This window comes from Xyrauchen texanus, chromosome 6, assembly GCF_025860055.1.
Source record: "Xyrauchen texanus isolate HMW12.3.18 chromosome 6, RBS_HiC_50CHRs, whole genome shotgun sequence".
Lineage (NCBI taxonomy): Eukaryota > Metazoa > Chordata > Actinopteri > Cypriniformes > Catostomidae > Xyrauchen > Xyrauchen texanus.
Genome location: NC_068281.1, coordinates 10,323,348 through 10,343,231, shown reverse-complemented (window position 1 = coordinate 10,343,231; position 19,884 = coordinate 10,323,348). Strand labels below are relative to the sequence as shown.

Here is a 19,884-nt window from a genome sequence, read left to right as displayed (position 1 = left end):
GTGTGGACCATCTCCATGTAGAATAAAGCAGCTTTTATAAGGTTACTGATATGAGTGGAGTCTTAAAGGTGCACTCAGCGATTCCTGAGAAACACTTTTGTGTGGATCGGTCCCATTTACAGAGCCAGGCCTGTGTACAAATACTACATTTTGTTTCTGCCCACCCACAGAACGGACAGCTAGCAGACTGTGAGAAAATATTTGCAGAATTTGACAAAAAGTGTACTGGAGTAGAATGACTGAGTGCACCTTTTAAAAGGGATGTGTTCTTAGACATGCCCGGCCTCAACTTCCAATTTGAAAAGGAAATACATGTAAACACGGGAAATAAAACTGATCTTGTTAAGCCATTTTAGGGGGGTCTTCAAAGACAAAATGAAATAAAAATGGACCCATTACTTTCTTAATAAATGTATCTAGTCTTATTGTTGACAATTCAGTGTTCAATATTTGAAACAAAAAAGTGTTTCATTACCTTTCATCAAATAAGTAGATTTTCTATGCTTCTTAAACTGTCCTTTTTTTCTGCCGATGCAAACAAGGTTAATTGGTCAAGGAAAAAAATAACATTTACCAATAATATGTGCCCACTTTTCAAGATCCAATCAAATCAAATCAAATCAAGTCACACCCTTCCACTTGTAAATATGTGACATTACAGAAGTTTCCAAAATGCGGTTTCATGTTTTCTTTGAAACTATGTTGAAAATCATGTTTTATATTTTTTAAAGTCCATGTCCTGTTTGTTTATAGTACCTCCCAAGCTCTTCAGTATGTTTAGGAAACAGTAAACGGTCTCATCACCTCTCCACAGTGGGCGGAACGTGCTGTCTACCTAATTGAGCTGTAGTTAGTCAGTTGTCCTGCCCATCACGGTGGAGGGCGAGTCTTTGTGCAGGTATTCAGTTCAGGTGTGTCTGAGTCTCAGACAAGGATTGGGACAGGAGGAAGGAAGTTCACTGTTTGGACCAGGTTTGATGTTTGTGGGGGTGTAAAGAAGATATCAAAGGTCAGAGGTCACAATGAGGAGGTACAGACAGGTGCCACGTTCGGAAGCTGATGGAACCTTCAGATATAGACACACCTGGGAGAGAAGATCGTTCCTCAGCAGACTTGGTATCTGAGTGTGTTTGTGTATATGAGAGAGTGAGCGATCCTGTAGAGATAATTGATATAAGCCTGTTGCACACCCTGTTTGTAACAAGATTGTTGCTGTATTAGTCAATTTGCAGTAGAGCTTGCTTGCCCTCGCTCTGTCTCATTCTCCCACTTGCAGCATCTTTCGATTTTTCCGTCTTTCTATAGTTGGATCAGATGTTTGAACTGATAATGGCGGTTACTTTTCCATCTCACTTTACAATCCCTGCACACACACACACACACACACACACACACACACACACATTTACTGGCATATAGACATGCATGCACATGCGATCCAGATTTGATATTCATGTTGAACCGGATGAATGAGCAATTTCATCTGTAACTGGTGAAAGACTCTCAGAGCAGCATGTGTGTGTGTGTGTGTGCTGAATATGAGAAGTGTGTGTGTGTGTGTGTGTGTGTGTGTGTGTGTGTGTGTGTGTGTGTGTGTGTGTGTACTGGCTGCTCTGCTGCTCTCAGATTTCTTCTTTGACTTTTTTAAAATATTTAATCAGCCCTTCAAACAGTGTAGCATCACACACACCGGCACACACTCGCTCTAGTTTGCATTGTGCCTTTCATCAGTATACAAACACGTATTCCATACTGACAACTTATTTCAATGTGATTCATATGTAGATTCTGATGTTCTTTTTGGCTAAGGAGGGTGGAGGATGAATGTAGGGTGCAAGTCAGGACTAGCAGTATTTTGCAAGTCTGTATTTTGATATTTACTATAAAACAGTATTTTTCATGTCATTCCTACGTTTTTAAAGCCTTAATAGGAAATCATATATCCCTTTTTTATTATTTGATTTATATATTGGAAATTAAATATGTAAAAATGGCTTCTTAAGGTTTATGATGCACACATGCACTATAAGAAATGACAATTTATATGACAATTAATCGTGAAAGCTATAAAAGAAACAATTAATCGTCATAGCCTTTAAACTGACAATTAATTGTAATAATCACAATTATTTGTTTGTTCATAATCATGTTCTAGCAGATAGTCTGTCTGTTTACAGTTTCAAAGCCACAATAGGTACAAGTTCCTACAAGGTAGTTCCCCATTTCAATGTATAATTGTCTCAGTTGTTTAAAATGTACCGATTTCATAGCACAGTAATGTACATATTAATTAGCCTAGTTTGTTGCTAGGCCTGTTCTGACCATATACCATTAATAGTAGATAAAACACTTCATCAGATTCATATTAATATACTGGTAACTGATGGTGGTTAAGGAGAGTTCCCTTTTCACCATGTAAAAGCACTTTGAGTGTAGCGTCAAAAGTGCAATAAGTGTAAAATTAATTAATTCAAAATATGTAAATGTGTCAATCCATCTCAAGTGGTCCAATAATTGCAAAGTTGGTTGCTTGACCATTTTTAATTTTCAGAATTTATTTTAAGTGATTACCTCTATGTGTTGGTATTGCAAAACCACCAGATTTTTTTAAATTTTATTTTACTTTGTTTAACCACAAAGGCTGTCTTTGTGTCATGGCACACAACACATTTTTGTTATACAGCTGTTTATGGAAAGCTCAATATCTCTGCTCAGGATGATCATAGCTCCTTGGAACAAAAACTGACCTCTAGAGCATATTACAAGGTACATGAACTTCTATAAACATTTGGCACATTCTTGTTCCCTAATGAAATGCTCAAGATTGCTCAAAGTTCCAATTTAAGGGTCAATTTATAAGGGGAAAGGTTCAAGTCTCAGTCTTAATTGTTTTAGGGGGCACCTAGGTAAGTATAGTGTGCATGCAGAAAATGTCAGGTTTGAGGTTCTTATTTAATTTTTTTAATTTCCCTCACTTTTGGGTTTAATACCTCTGGTGAGGGACCAGAACCTGAAATTTTCACAGAAAGAAGTCTTCTATAGTAGCATTCTGCTGTAAAATGTTTGAGTTTGAGATTCCACTGGGCTAGTAGAAATCTGGGGAAAAGCCTACTTTACTCATGTATTTCGATAAATTAACAGATGTAATATAAGCAAAACAAATAACAAATATAAATCATATTTTACATGTTTACATGTACATGTTTAATTAAAAGCAGTGAGATTTCCACACTCAGTCTCTCTGAAATGTTGTGGGAGCGTTCGGTGACATTAGTGATTTCGGAAGGTGTCAGTTTTCTGTGAATATTGCTCATGGGAACCCACACTTTCCTCAGTAGACATATTGAATGATGTTTTTGGTCAAGGTGGGTGAGAGAAATTTTACAAAAACATCACAGTTTTCCATGCTGTTGTCCTCAACCAATGGTGTGTTTTTAACACATTGAGTTTCTCAGCCAGAGAAACGTCATGCTCTGTTCCCTGAGCGAGATGAATGCAGTGACACAAGGGGTCTTCCTTAGGAGCCTTGTGTACCACTGAACTTGAGAAAAGGCCAATGTGAAATTGGCAGACAGAATTTGCATGGCCTGGGTCTGGTAGGCCAGTGAGATGGCGTCAACGACCCAGTGAGATAACCTCTGTTTGGAGACGGCGTTCCCTTTCTGCCTTCTGCCAAAGCAGACAAAGAGCTGCTCAGAACATCTAAAGCTTTGCTTGCAGTCCAAATAGATATGCAAAGAACGTACCAGACACAGCAATGAAAGGGCTGGGTCTGCCTCCCCTCCAGGCTCTCCTGCAGGAATGAAAGCACAAACCGAACTGGGCATCTCTGCGGGTCTTCGGTTCAGGAAGAACACCAATTCGCGAACATGTGCCACTTTAGGGCGTAAAGTTGCCTGGTGGAGGGAGCTCTGGTTTGGTTGATCGTGTCTACGACTGCAGGTGGTAGATCACTCAGATCTTCTGCATCCCATCCAGCGGCCAGACGTGGAGGTTCCAGAGGTCTGGGCGCAGGTGCCAGAGGGTGCCCCGTCCCTGAGAAAGAAGGTCCTTTCTCAGGGGAATTTTTCAGGGAGGTGCTATCGCGAGGAGCGTAAGATCCGAGAACCAGGTCCGGGTGGGCCATTGAGCCACCAAGGTGACCTGTTCCTTGTCCTCCATGATCTTGCACAGCACCAGTGCAAGGAGGCTTCTTTCAGGGAGTACCAGAGTGGGCAGTGGGAGTTGTCCTGGGAGGCAAAGAGATCTATCTGTGCCGTGCTGAATCGGTCCCAAATCAGCTGGACTGCCTGGGGGTGGAGCCTCCACTCTCTGCTGGGCGAAACCTGTCATGACTGCGTATCCGCCGTCGTGTTGCGGTTGCCAGGGATGTAAGTGGTGTGCAGCGACCTGAGTCACGGCTGACTCCAAAGAAGGAGATGGCGGGCAAGATGTGACATATATGACGAGAGCGCTTGCCCCGAATTAGCGGGAGAAACCTCCACAGGGCAAGAGATACAGCCAGCAACTCTAGGCAGTTGATGTGCCAACGCAGCCGGGCCTTGTCCAGGAGCCAGCGGCAGCGTGCCCATTGCACACAGCGCCCCAAACCTGTTGAGAGACGTCTGTGGTGACCACAACATATCTGGACACCTGCTACAAGGGGACTCCGGTCCGCAGAAAGGGTTGAAAGTCTGACAGCAGGAGGGGGTGATTGTCACACGGTATGTGCCTTGGCGCCATGCCCATCTCGGGACTCGAGCCTGTAGCCAATGCTGAAGTTGTCTCATATGCATCAACCCGAGTGGCACGGCTGTGGATGCCATATGCCCCAGTAGCCTCTGGAATTGCTTTAGAGAAATTGCCGTGCCGGGCTCAACGAGAGCGAGGCACCTGAGCACTGACTGCGCATGCTTGTTGGTGAGACGCGCTGTCATTGAGACTGAATCTAACTCCATGCCAAGAAAAGAGATGCTCTGAACCGGGACGAGCTCGCTCTTTTCCCAGTTGACCTAGACGGCTGAGGTCCCTGATTACCTGGTCCCTGTGAGCGCATAGTAACTCTCGAGAGTGAGCCAGAATGTGCCAGTTGTCGATGTAGTTGAGTATGCGGATGCTCACTTCCTGTAGCAGGGCAAGGGCTGCCTCTGCGTCCTTCGTGAAGACGTGAGAGGACAGGGACAGATCGAAGGGGACCTTGTACTGATACGCCTGGCCATCTAACGTGAACCGTAGGAAGGGTCTGTGTCAAGGCAAGATTGAGACGTGGAAGTACACGTCCTTCAGGTCTACCACTGCGAACCAATCTAGCTGGAATGCAGGTAAGAATTTGTTTATGCGCGAGCATTTTGAACGGGAGTTTGTGCAAGGCCCGGTTGAGAACTCACAGGTCCAAATTAGTCGCAACCCGCCACCTTTTTTGGGTACGATGAAGTAAGGCCTGTAGAAACCCTTCTTCATCTTGGCTGGAGGGATGGGCTCTATCGCATCCTTGAGAAGCAGAGTTGTGATCTCTGCCTATAGTAAAGCGATGTTTTTTTTCGCCGCATATGGAGGTGGAGCGAATATTGCCAAAACGAGGTGGGAGCCGGGCGAACTGAATCGCGTAGCCGAGTCGGATGGTCCTGGCCAACCAGAGCGACAGGTTGGGCAGCGAGCCACGCATCCGAAATTTGCGTGAGGGGCATTAACGGATCGATAGCTTTTGATGTACCTGACGGGGCTTCGCATTGGGGAGGAGCAGGTAATAACACCTCGGGATGCAGAAGAGCCCACGCATCTCGACCATGTTCAGCCAAAGGTGACGCTCCTGGATTACGAGGGTGGCCATCGACCACCCGAGTGCCTGTGCTGTGACCTTCGTGGCTGTGAGAGAGAGGTCGGTGGCAGATGGCAGTTCCTGCAGCACGTCGGGGTCGGGACTACCCAGGTGCAGATCTTTGAGTGCCTTGGTTTGGTGGACCTGCAGGAGAGCCATGTCATGCAGGGCGGAGGCGGCCTGTCCGGTTGCACTGTAGGCTTTCGAGGTCAGCGATGACGTCATCCTACAGGCTCTGGAGGGGAGTACTGAGGCTGCTGAAGTGGCATTCACCTTGAGAAAGGATAGCCGCGACCACAACGCTGCCATGGTCATGTTCTCGCATTGAGTACATAAACCATCCACGAACGCCGCCTCAGTGTGATTGCTGCCCAGGTACACAAGGCAGCGTCTGTGGCCTTCAGTCTTGGAAAGATATCAAGCGCATCCAGGAACTACACAGAGGCGGAAAGGCATCTTGAAAAAGACCTGTCCTGAAAAGGACTTTCAACGCCTGCTGTGTATTGCTCTTTTATGAGTGGAAAACTCAAACTCTTTTAGAGAAAATAAAACTGTTTTAGGCAATGAAAGCACTGTCGAAGTGCCCAGGCGTGTTGACTGCACAGTGTGCAGAGAGGGAGAACGCCAGCTGGAAATGCACCGTAGATCCAACAGCAGTGCTTCTCACCAGTAGATGTGAGTGGAACAGTGGTGAACTCAGCTTTGCTGTTGCTTATACCCGTATGTCCGGGGGCGGACATGCAAATTCTGTCTGCCAATTTCACATTGGCCTTTTCTCAAGTTCAGAGGTATGCGAGGCTCCCAAGGAAGACCCGCTTGTGTCACTTCATTCGACACAATGTCGAGTGAGTGACAGAAGGGGAACAGAATATTCATCCCTAGGGAGAACGACAGTGATCATTTCTGCTATGTCAGTCATACCCCACTGCTTAAAGGTGATGCTATCAGGAAGTGTGTCATCTTTGTCTGACTCTTCAAGCATCTGCAGTAAGCCCTCTATACCTGGACACTGGTCACACTTGCTGAGCATGCAGTCATAACGGTTTATGTCACAGACTAGAAGTTCCTGCAGGTCCTTGTAGTCCACTTTTAGTTTGCAGACTCAACCATCAGCTTGATGTTGTGTGCAGACACAGACAGTGTGAGTTCCAGATGCTTCTGGAACACGCCATTTTGGCCTCCATTCTCAAAATTTGTATCTCCCTATTTTTAACTCTGGGCGCTGATTTTTAAACTCCATATACAGTTCATTAAGGTTACTGAAACTAAACGCTTTTGTTTATGAACTTTTTGAAGAACCCTGTGATGGATCATGCTTCATTGTTGCCAATATCAAAAGTAGTAACATTTTAGGCCTAATTGACTAGCATAAGCCATTGCATGTCATTGCATACATCTTTTAATTTCTCAAAATGCATGAATAAAGTAGGCTTTTGCTCGATTTCTATTAGCCCTTGCTTTGTAACCAGTGGAATCTCAAAGTCAAAATCTTTAGCAAAATGCTACTATGGAGAACTTATTTCTGTGAAAATTTCAGGTTCCTATCTGGTCAACAGAAATATTCAACCTGAAAGTGAGGGGACTTTAAAAAAAATTGTGAATTTAAAAACTCAAACCAGCAATGTTCTCCATGCAGACAATAATTACCTATGTACACCCTAAAAAATCAAGAGACTCGAACCCTCCCATTATAAATTGAGCATTTCATTAGGACTTAAGTTCTAAGTCTAAGGAACAAGAATGTGCCAAATGTTTATATATAAACATGTACCTTGTAATGTGCTCAAGAGATCAGTTTTTGTTATAAGGAGCTAGAACCATAATAATCTGAGATATTGAGGTATCTGTAAGTTATCAAAAATGTTTTTAGTTTTCATTTACTTTTCATTAACAATAACAGCACTGTATCATTAGACCTGTCCTTATGACTCGGTGCACAAAAGATCTCTAGAAGCCTTTGTGTTTCTGTAGTCTGACCGGAAAGTTCCAAAAGTTGTTTTGAAAGTGTATAAAGTTGCTTCGAAAGCAGAGATCAGACCTGTGTATAACACTTCTTTCTCTCTCTCTCTCATCACAGGTGTTTGTGGATGTTGTGGTCCTCTGCGGCCACGCTATAAGCATCTAGTGGACAATATTTTTCCAGAGGACCCCAAGGTAAACTCAGAAATGTATGGACATTTAACAACAGCATAAATGTTTTATTAATATTATTTAAAAAATTATATAATGTAGATAATGAATAAGAAAATTCCGATTCAGAATTTAAATATGTGGCATTATTCAGGCAGACCAGAAAAGCATTGATTAGACAATACAAAAAGGTAGCTTTTAGGGCTGCAACTAACGATTATTTTGAAAATCGATTAATCTAACGATTTTTAGAACAATTATAAACCTATTTTTCTGCTTGTGTCCTGACTTAAAAGGTTGTATGCTGTACGTGCTCACTAACAATAAAGAGGTAAAAAAAAAAATCTTTTAAAAATACCTCTAAATGACATTCACTGAATTAAAGGGAAAAAATACTTTTTATAAGTTTAGTTCAGTAAAGAAATTCATTGCAAAAAAAAAAAATCATATTGTTATCAAGTGTTTTTGTCTTGTTTTCCATTTAAAAATGTCTAAAAATCCTTAAAACAAGACACATTTAATTGAGAAGCAACATGTAAGATATTTAGACTTGCTTTAAGAAGATGTATCTTAAATATACAGTCAGTGTATTTTGTAAATAAGTGTATTTTTTACTTGGTTATACTTCTGCGAGTGCAGTAAAGACAAAATATACTTATATTCAAGATCTGTTCTCTAAAAGCAAGTCTAAATGTCTTATATGCTGCTTCTCAGGTGAATGGATACATTTTTAAAGGATTTTTAGACATTTTAAAATATTATATTATAAATATTTTAATATTATATTCAACATTCTCAGATAAAAAAAAAATATTCTGCTGTATAGCTGCTAAAATAATTACATAATTTTAAAAGAGTAATGCATATTTATATTGAAAACACCCCATTATACACTGCAACATATTTTGTTGCAGTGTATAATGGGGTGAGGACTACCCTCTGTCACCTTCCTGTTCACTTCAATCCATCTTTAACCCACTAAAAAACTCTTATTAATAAAGCTGCGTATTGCCAATTTTCTTCATGATAAGAAATGCACAGTGACACATATATTATGATTCAATATGTTGCAAGCCAATACATTATAATCTAGCTGCAGCAGCATGCACGCTCGAGGGATGAGTGTACCCCGCGACAGAGTGTGTTTCAATCTCTCCCTCTCAGATCGGGACATTCGCGCAACTCATAGAAGAGGTGCTGACCGCACAGAAAAATGCCAGTTTCGGAGTTTGTAGTTATTTACATGATCTGCTTCCATATTATTTGAAATTTAATAAAGCTATAACGCATTAAATATAACTGCATTTAAGATGTAACGCCAGGGTGTTTCCTTTAAAGATGCTTGACATGCAAGTTTTGCTACAGCGGAGCGGAGCAGCTGTCCATCTCCACTTATTCCACAACAAGATTGCTTCCGTATTTACTTTGTATTTTTGCATTATAATTCCCTCATATTTTGCGATCTACATCACCTGAAGCTGTTTGGAAAGATTAGAGTGCATCTGGACTGTGAGCTGTGTAATTCTTCCTCTCCTCAGTCAGGTGCGAGCTGCAGTGCTGCTCTCACGTGTCATCATTAGAGTTTAAAGTGATCTCATGTTACATTTAATTCGATCAAACGACTCTTCAACATCGAAAAGTTTTGTAGACCATTTTTTATTGTCGACGTTGTCTATAACATCGACTAAGCATTTCAGCCCTAGTAGCTTTAGATGTCTGTATAATGTTTGTTGTATTTCAAATAATTAAACAGAAGCACTGGCCTACTGTCCACAGCAATCCATTTTGCAATTAAGATATATTCTCACAGGACATGTTTGTACATTCCATCTTCGCTGTTTTTAATTGCTGGTCTAAAACCTGCATCAGTTGAATGCATTTGGAGCAACTCACTTTGGTTGTGCCACCCCAAACTTATACCAGTGGTTGAGTCAATATTGCTCGGTCACCCAAACAAGCAATCAAATAAGCAATGTTTAGTTACAGTAGTAGAGCTACAGTGTTACTTTTTGGGAAGTCAACCTACGAGTGGCTTAAATGTGTCTTTGCACAGTAATCTGGGATAGTAGAAAGTATTTTTACATCGTTAAAATGACACGCATCACCTTTAAAGTAGAAATCTTGCTCGTTTACATAAACTCAAGTTTGTACAGATACTTTAATTAAATAAATGCCCTTTACGTCTTTAAATACCATCTTTATATCACAGTTCAGGTGCTGGGATTCAGACACATTCAAGTTCAAGTGCTGTGATGAAAATATATTCTTTTCCGCTCTTCCTGTCCTTAGAGCGCCGCTGAGGTAAATGCCACGGCATAATAAGAATGCAGTCGCTTAGTCTATAAATCTAAATTTAAAGCACCGTTGACTAGCAGCTGTTGCTTGTTATTCATATTGTTGGAGATAAATGTCTGGGCATTGTTATTATAAATGTGAATTATTAAAGCATGACCTTTTGAACTGCTTGGCAGTTTTTGAGAATGTAAAATGTGTAGAGAGAGACACATACACACACATACACCCCCCATGGGAAAGTTTTTAACCTAGCGGTGACTCCACGTTTATCACATGAATGTTCAGATCTGCTGGATAGGATAAAGCACAGACAAACACTGTTGTTTTCTCTGAAGGGTCAATGTGAGTAATATTCTCATGAGAGTGTGTCATACTAATTCCACCGACACTCACACTCATTCCCCATGGTCATGCTATGTACTGTATGTTAAAATCCTGTTAAGTCAATTAGCACTTTGCTAGATTTTGATTTCTCTAAAGGGACTCTGGATCAAAATTATTTGGTACTAATGACACCAATTAGGCATCATAAGTTCAACCTCAGTTTATTAGGTTTTGTGAGTAAGATAATATTAACATTTTTGAAGACTTCAATATTTTTTTGACCTTAATATCTGCAAAGACCGCTATATTAGATACCATTACAGACCAGAGCAGCTCTTTGATAAAGAGAGTCTGATAATATGCAACCTTCTACATCATTTTCACATTGACCCAGACTCACATTTTGAGTTTTATATACTAAAGTACAAAGAAAGGTCTCTGCCATTACCGAGACATTGTCATTTAAGCAATGGCCGTCATAAAACCTTTAATTACAGATGTAAATAAATGCAAATTCTTTAAATGCAAGTACAATGTAACAACAGGTATGTACTTAATAAGTACATTGTATCAAATTCTTAAGTACATAATTGTTAAAGTCCTCTAATATAAAGTGGGTCCAATAAATATTATAAAGCACAAAACAGCCCATTACGACTTTTTACTTGTTTTGATAGAACACGTCATATATTATTTAATTAAATTGTTAACAAAGTTGTAGGATTATATGAGCAATTGTGAACATTGGTAGTAAGCTTTTAACCTTGTGTCCCAGTATTACTGTATGGGGAGCCTTCTGGGGATTACTCTGGAGCCTTCCAGAGTTTAAATCACAGAAAGTCTAAGGATTATATCCTGTTCAGGAAAAGAGAGACAGTCCAGTTTTCTTGTAAAATTCCAGTTCTCGATCTAGATCTGTTCTTTAAATGTGAATTATGCTTTTTTCTTAGGATGGATTGGTCAAATCAGATATGGAGAAGTTAACGTTTTATGCGGTGTCGGCACCAGAGAAGCTGGACCGCATTGGCGCGTACCTCGCCGAGCGCCTCAGCAGAGATGTGGTACGACACCGCTACGGGTAAGACACGCTTAAAAACAACCTGCTTTTACCCACAGTACTTTAGTACTTGTGCTTGATAATGGAATAATTTACCAAAATATATATTTTTTATAATTTCCTCACATGTTGTTTCAAACCCATATGAATTTCTATCTACTGTGGAACACAAAAGGAGACATTTTTATATTTTAATTTTCCAAGCAATTACAATGAATAGGGACTGAAGCTTTCAAGCTCCAAAAAGGATGTAAAAGCAACATAAATGTATCATAAACATGGTCAATATGACTATTCTTTTGAAACCATATAAAGCTTTGTGCAAGAAACATCATTAACCAATAATCTTCCCCCTCCAGTCAACCCCTAACTTGCAAATCACTGCGTTAATCGAGTGCTGATGTCAAGATTTTTAGTGAATAACATTTCCAAAACATTTCTGTTTTTTGTCACACAAAGCTATTAGATTGTTTTAGAAGATTTTGAATATTGAGTATGAGTGATACTACTACTGTCCTTTCTCAACCTTGAAATCTTTATTTCCCTTTAATTTATTGGTGAAATATTCCTTAAAGAAACGTTATCTAATCTTGGTGTGTACACAGGTATGTGGTAATTGCGATGGAGGCCTTGGATCAGTTGTTGATGGCTTGTCATTCTCAGAGCATCAAGCCATTTGTGGAGAGCTTCTTGCACATGGTGGCCAAACTGCTGGAATCCAGAGAACCAGATTTACAAGTGCTGGGCACCAACTCAGTAAGTGTGTGTGAGTGTTAGAGAGAGAGAGAGAGAGAGAGAGAGAGAGAGATATCAAATGAAGGGATACGGCCACAAATCTCAAGATCTCCAGAGATGGAGATTCACAAATGGTTGCTTTTTCTTCCTTATAGCCTCACTTCTTTCATTATTTTGTGCGCTCTCTGTTTTCTGCTGAATTATTCCACATCTTTGATTTTCATATCTGTTATTATGGGCGCTTAAGCGGACCATTGCGAAGATCCTGCTCTATTGGGTTGTTTGTGTATTTCGACCATTTCATCATCCAAACTACATCTCACAGTCAGGCAGCTCTCTGAAAGGCTATAAAATAAGCCATTATTTAATATCCACACTTATTTAGCTCTCTCTTATAGCGAAGCAGAGTAAGAGAATGTCTTTGTTTCTTCCAATGAGTTTGAGAGGGCTCATATTAGGTTCTTGGAAAAGTATAACGGCTCATGGAAAAGTTTAAAAGGGTTTACATGTCACGGAAAACAGGATGTAGTGTGCAGAAATATTCTAATGTTTAATACACCAAGCTCTCCCTGGTCTATGCAGACCATTTACAAAAAGTAGGCTGCAAAAATGTTACATTTAAAACATTTTCATGTATTGACATCACAAAAATAAGCACATCAAAACAATCTCTCCCTCACCGCACACATATACACATGAGCACACATTCTTCCATAACTCTTAATGAGATGTCACACTTCTCTTTCTGATATCAGTAACTTCCTTTGCACAATGAGGAAATATCGCCTTCGCACCTTTGCGTTGGTGTGTTTTGAGTCTGTTTGCAGTATGTGAGAGACAGTAGAAAATTAGGTGTGGTTGTGTGTGCGAGTGTTTTCTGACAGATTGTATGTGTCTGAACCCTTGTAGTTTGTGAAGTTTGCGAACATTGAGGAGGACACGCCCTCTTATCATCGCAGATACGACTTTTTCGTCTCCCAGTTCAGCGCTATGTGTCACTCCACACACGAGGACCCAGAAACCCGTTCCAGGTGTGTGCATGAATGTCTTCATACATGTGTTCATTGTTTATAGATTAAAATAATTAAAGGTATAGTTCACCCAAAAATGGAAATTCTGTGGTCATTTACTCACTCTCATGTTGTTTCAAACTTTCTTCTGTGGAACACTGTAGGAGATGTTAGGCATTATATTAGTCTGGCATTTTTTTTCATACAATGCAAATGAATAGTGTCTGAAGCTGTCATTTTGTCTATCATTTCCCTTTGTGTTCCATGGAAGAAAGTAAATCATACAGGTTTTGAACAAAATGAGGGTGAGTAAATGATGATTTAAATTTTTTGGTGAGCTATCCCATCCATCCATCCATCCATCTTCAACCGCTTATCCGAAGTCGGGTCGCGGGGGCAGCTGCTCCAGCAGGGGGCCCCAAACTTCCCTATCCCGAGCCACATTAACCAACTCTGACTGGGGGACCCCGAGGCGTTCCCAGGCCAGTGTGGAGATGTAATCTCTCCACCTAGTCCTGGGTCTTCCCCGAGGCCTCCTCCCAGCTGGACGTGCCTGAAACACCTCCCTAGGGAGGCGGCCAGGGGGCATCCTTACCAGATGCCCAAAGCACCTCAACTGACTCCTTTCAACGCAAAGGAGCAGCGGCTCTAATCCGAGCTCCTCACGGATGACTGAGCTCCTCACCCTATCTCTAAGGGAGAAGCCCGCCACCCTTCTGAGGAAGCCATTTCGGCCGCTTGTACTCGTGACCTAGTTCTTTCGGTCATGACCCAACCTTCATGACCATAGGTGAGGAGCCTATGGTATCTGAGGTGAGCTATCCCTTTCAACAAAATTAATTTTAATAATATTTTTGATACATTATTTTCTTAGCCACATTAAATGTTTCAACAAACACTACAATATGGTTCCATTCATTAACATTAGTTAACACATTGGGTATCATGAGCTAACAATTAACAGTATATTTTTACACAATTGATTAATCTTTGTTAATGTTAGTTAATAAAAAAAAACTATTGTTAATAGTTAGTTCATCTTAGTTCATGGTGCATTAACTAATTTTAACAAACACAATTTTTTATTTAAAAAATACATTAGTATATGTTGAAACTAAAATTAACTAAGATTAAAAAAAATGCTTAAGTGCTGTTCATTGTTAGTTAATGTTAACTAATGTTAATAAATCGAAACTTAATGTAAAGTGTTACCTATACTGTGTGTGTGTGTGTGTGTGTGTATATATATATATATATATATATATATATATATATATATATATATATATATATATATATATATATATATATATATATATATATATATATATATATAATAATGGCCATTCTTTGTTTACCTCTCTCATCAACAAGGCATTTCTGTCCACAGAGCTGCAGCTCACTTGATGTTTTCTGTTTTTGGCACCATTTAGTGTAAATTCTAGAGACAGAAAATCCCAGGAGGTCAACAGTTACAGAAATACTCAAACCAGCCCATCTGGCACCAGCAATCATCTATGCGGTTATCCAATCAGCCAATAATTTGGCAGCAGTGCATAAAATCATGCAGATATGGATCAGGAGTTTCAGTTAATGTTCACATCAACCATCAGAATGGGAAAAATTTGATCTCAGTGATTTTGACCATGGCATGATTGTTGGTGCCTGACGGGCTGGTTTGAGTGAGTGTGTGTGTGTGTGTGTATATATGTGGGTGTGTGTATGTGTGTGTATGTATATATATATATATATATATATATATACACTCACCTAAAGGATTATTAGGAACACCATACTAATACTCTGTTTGACCCCCTTTCGCCTTCAGAACTGCCTTAATTCTACGTGGCATTGATTCAACAAGGTGCTGAAAGCATTCTTTAGAAATGTTGGCCCAAATTGATAGGATAGCATCTTGCAGTTGATGGAGATTTGTGGGATGCACATCCAGGGCACGAAGCTCCCGTTCCACCACATCCCAAAGATGCTCTATTGGGTTGAGATCTGGTGACTGTGGGGGCCATTTTAGTACAGTGAACTCATTGTCATGTTCAAGAAACCAATTTGAAATGATTCGAGCTTTGTGACATGGTGCATTATCCTGCTGGAAGTAGCCATCAGAGGATGGGTACATGGTGGCCATAAAGGGATGGACATGGTCAGAAACAATGCTCAGGTAGGCCGTGGCATTTAAACGATGCCCAATTGGCACTAAGGGGCCTAAAGTGTGCCAAGAAAACATCCCCCACACCATTACACCACCACCACCAGCCTGCACGGTGGTAACAAGGCATGATGGATCCATGTTCTTATTCTGTTTACGCCAAATTCTGACTCTACCATCTGAATGTCTCAACAGAAATCGAGACTCATCAGACCAGGCAACATTTTTCCAGTCTTCAACTGTCCAATTTTGGTGAGCTCTTGCAAATTGTAGCCTCTTTTTCCTATTTGTAGTGGAGATGAGTGGTACCCGGTGGGGTCTTCTGCTGTTGTAGCCCATCCGCCTCAAGGTTGTGCGTGTTGTGGCTTCACAAATGCTTTGCTGCATACCTCGGTTGTAACGAGTGGTTATTTCAGGCAAAGTTGCTCTTCTATCAGCTTGAATCAGTCGGCCCATTCTCCTCTGACCTCTAGCATCAACAAGGCATTTTCGTCCACAGGACTGCCGCATACTGGATGTTTTCCCTTTTCACACCATTCTTTGTAAACCCTAGAAATGGTTGTGCGTGAAAATCCCAGTAACTGAGCAGATTGTGAAATACTCAGACCGGCCCGTCTGGCACCAACAAACATGCCACGCTCAAAATTGCTTAAATCACCTTTCTTTCCCATTCTGACATTCAGTTTGGAGTTCAGGAGATTGTCTTGACCAGGACCACACCCCTAGATGCATTGAAGCAACTGCCATGTGATTGGTTGATTAGATAATTACATTAATGAGAAATTGAACAGGTGTTCCTAATAATCCTTTAGGTGAGTGTATGTATATATATATATATATATATATATATATATATATATATATATATATATATATATATATATACACATACATGCATAGTGAGGATGTCTTCAAAAATAATGGCATAAATAGTTTTAATTTATCACTTAATGCCATACAAATCCAGTAAACATAAAAAAAGCTAAATCAGTATTCGGTGTGACCACCTTTGCCTTTAAAACAGCACCAATTCTCCTAGGTACACCTGGACACAGTTTTTGAGAGGCAGTAATAATGGCAGATAGGATTTTTCAAGCTTCTTGAAGAATTCGCCTCAGTTCTTCTATCTATGTAGGCTGTCTCAATTGCTTCTGTCTCTTCATCTAATCTCAGACTGACATGATGTTCAGTGGGGGGTTTTGTGGGGGCCATGACATCTGTTGCAAGTCTCTCTGTTCTTCTATTCTAATCTTTTCTATTTGCAAAAGTAATGTTTGGGAGTCTAACATTTATATTTCCTTTTGACACACTAAAGCTGAAGATATAAATAACCATCTTAAGACAAATGCTTTTGTGAAACATCTTATGTGCCTAAGACTTTTGCACAGTACTGTGTAATACAGTGCATCCGGAAAGTATTCACAGCGCTTCACTTTTTCCACATTTTGTTATGTTACAGCCTTATTCCAAAATTGATTAAATTCATTATTTTCCTCAAAATTCTACAAACAATACCTCATAATGACAAGGTGAAAAAGTTAGTTTGAAATCTTTGCAAATTTATTAAAATTAAAATCACATGTACATAAGTATTCACAGCCTTTGCCATGACACTCAATATTTAGCTCAGGTGCATGTACACTGGCAGCCAAATGTTTGGAATAATCTACAGATTTTGCTTTTATGGAAAGAAATTGGTACTTTTATTCACCAAAGTGGCATTCAACTGATCACAATGTATAGTCGGGCATTAATAATGTGAAAAATTGCTAATTTTTAAACTACTTAATCTTCGTGCAATGACAGCTTTGCAGATCCTTGGCATTCTAGCTGGCAGTTTGTCCAGATACTTAGGTGACATTTCACCCCATGCTTCCTGTAGCACTTGTCATAGATGTGTCTGTCTTGTCGGGCACTTCTCATGCACCTGACAGTCTAGCTGATCCCACAAAAGCTCAATTGGGTTAAGATCCATAACACTCTTTTCCAATTATCTATCGTCCAATATTTGTGTGTCTTAGAGTTAGAGTTGCCTACTCTAACCTTTTCTTTTTGTTAATCATTTTCATTGCAATTCTTCCCATAAGGAATGCACCCCTGAGCCTTCTCTTTACTGTTGTACATTTTGTACATTAAAATAGTGATGTTGCTGTTTTTTTACTTCAGTTATGTTCTGACTATACTTTGTGATGAGTTGAATGCCACTTTGGTGAATTAAAGTACCAATTTCCTTTCGAAACTCAATCTGTACATTATAGTTCTAGCGACTATATCTCAATTTCAGTGGGTCAGGACTTTACATACACTAACTGTACCTTTTAAGCAGCTTGGGAAATTCCGGAAAATTATGTCAAGCCTTTAGACAATTAGCCAATTTGCTTCTGATAGGCTAATTGGAGTCAATTGGAGGTGTACCTGTGGATGTAATTTAAGGCCTACCTTCAGACTCAGTGCCACTTTGCTTGACATCATGGGAAAATCAAACAAAATCAGCCAAGACCTCAGAAAAAAAGTGTGGTGCATCATTGGGAGAAAATTAAGGTACCACGTTCATCTGTACAAACAATAGTACTTAAGTATAAACACCATGGGAACACGCAGCCATCATACCGCTCAGGAATGAGATGCAGTCTGTCACCTAGAGATGAGCATAGTTTTTACAAAAAATACAAATCAGTCCCAGAACAACAGCAAAGGACCTGGTGAAGTTGTTTGAGGAAACAGTTAGACAAGTATCTATATCCACAGTCAAATTAGTCCTATATCGAAATAACCTGAAAGGCTGCTCAGCAAGGAAGAAGCCATTGCTCCAAATCTGCCAGACTACAGTTTGCAAGTGCACATGGGGACAAAGATCTTACTTTCTGGAGAAATGTCCTCTGGTCTGATGAAACAAATTTAACTGTTTGGCCATAATGACCAAATTATCCATAATTATCTTTTGGAGGAAAAATGGTGAGGCTTTCAAGCCAAAGAACACCATCCCAACCATGAAGCATGGGGGTGGCAGCATCATGTTGTGGGGGTGCTTTGCTGCAGGAGAGACTGGTGCACTTCACAAATTAGATGGCATCATGAGGAAGGAAAATTATGTGGATATATTGAAGCAACATCTCCTACATCAGCCAGGAAGTTAAATGGTTGCTAATGGGTCTTCCAAATGTACAATGACCCCAAGCATACCTCAAAAGTTCTGGCAAAATGGCTTAAGGACAACAAAGTCATGGTATTGGAGTGGCCATCACAAAGCCCTGACCCCAATCCATTAGAACATTTGTGGGAACTGAAGAAGCTTGTGCAAGCAAGGAGGCCTACAAACCTGACTCAGTAACACCAGTTCTGTCTGGAGGAATGGGCCAAAATTCCAGCAACTTGTTGTGAGAAGCTTGTGGAAGGCTACCCAAAAAGTTTGACCCAAGTTAAACAATTTCACATACGTAAAATAAAATGGTGATCCTAACTGACCTAATACAGGGAATGTTTTCTATAATTAAATGTCAGGAATCAGTTTAAATGTATTTGTCTAAGGTGTATATAAACTTCTGACTTCAACTGTGTGTGTGTGTGTGTGTGTGTGTGTGTGTGTGTGTGTGTGTGTGTGTGTGTGTGTGTGTGTGTGTGTGTGTGTGTGTGTGTGTGTGTGTGTGTGTGTGTGTGCGTGTATTTATCACTTTGTGGGGACCAAATGTCCCCATAAGGATAGTAAAACCCGAATTTTTTGACCTTGTGGGGACATTTTGTCGGTCCCCATGAGGAAAACAGTTTATAAATCATACTAAATTATGTTTTTTGAAAATGTAAAAATGCAGAATGTTTTCTGTGAGGGTTAGGTTTAGGGGATAGATTATAAAGTTTGTACAGTATAAAAACCATTATGTCTATGGAAAGTCCCCATAAAACATGGAAACCAAACTGTGTGTGTGTGTGTATATATATATATATATATATATATATATATATATATATATATATATATATATATATATATATATATATAATCATGAATATCAACATTGTGATTTCCAGAACCAAAAAGTCATGAAAATGAATCAAATATTAAAAAGTCATGTAAAAATATAAATTTTTCTAATTATGCTTGGCTGTAAAATGTTTTATCCATTATTTATCCTTTGCAAGGACAATCTGTATAAAATATATTTTTAAATAATTATCTGGAAAAATCATTAACATCTGTAAAATAAATGAAATTCTCCTTCCAAAAGTTGTAGGGACCTTATTTTCTGACCAGTCTTTAGAAATCCCACAGAAAAAAATATTCCAGATATTATGTGAAATTAAATGCATTAACTGTGTTACATCATTTTAACAGTCTTGAACATATTAATTAGAATCTTTAAGTTAACTTCTAAAA

General features: G+C 39.7%; 1 protein-coding gene across 3 annotated transcripts in view; it reads left to right on the top strand.

The window, feature by feature from the left end:
* Positions 1-19,884, top strand: part of LOC127645608 (protein EFR3 homolog A-like) — a 76,156-nt gene that overhangs the window by 15,284 nt on the left and 40,988 nt on the right. For 2 of the 3 annotated variants that reach the window (XM_052129269.1, XM_052129270.1), the window contains exons 2-5: positions 7,875-7,951; positions 11,497-11,624; positions 12,209-12,359; positions 13,248-13,369. In XM_052129269.1, coding sequence (XP_051985229.1) covers positions 7,875-7,951; positions 11,497-11,624; positions 12,209-12,359; positions 13,248-13,369 — 478 coding nt within the window. Of the gene's footprint in view, positions 1-7,874; positions 7,966-11,496; positions 11,625-12,208; positions 12,360-13,247; positions 13,370-19,884 lie in introns of all 3 variants that reach the window. The other variant, XM_052129272.1, reaches the window with a different exon arrangement.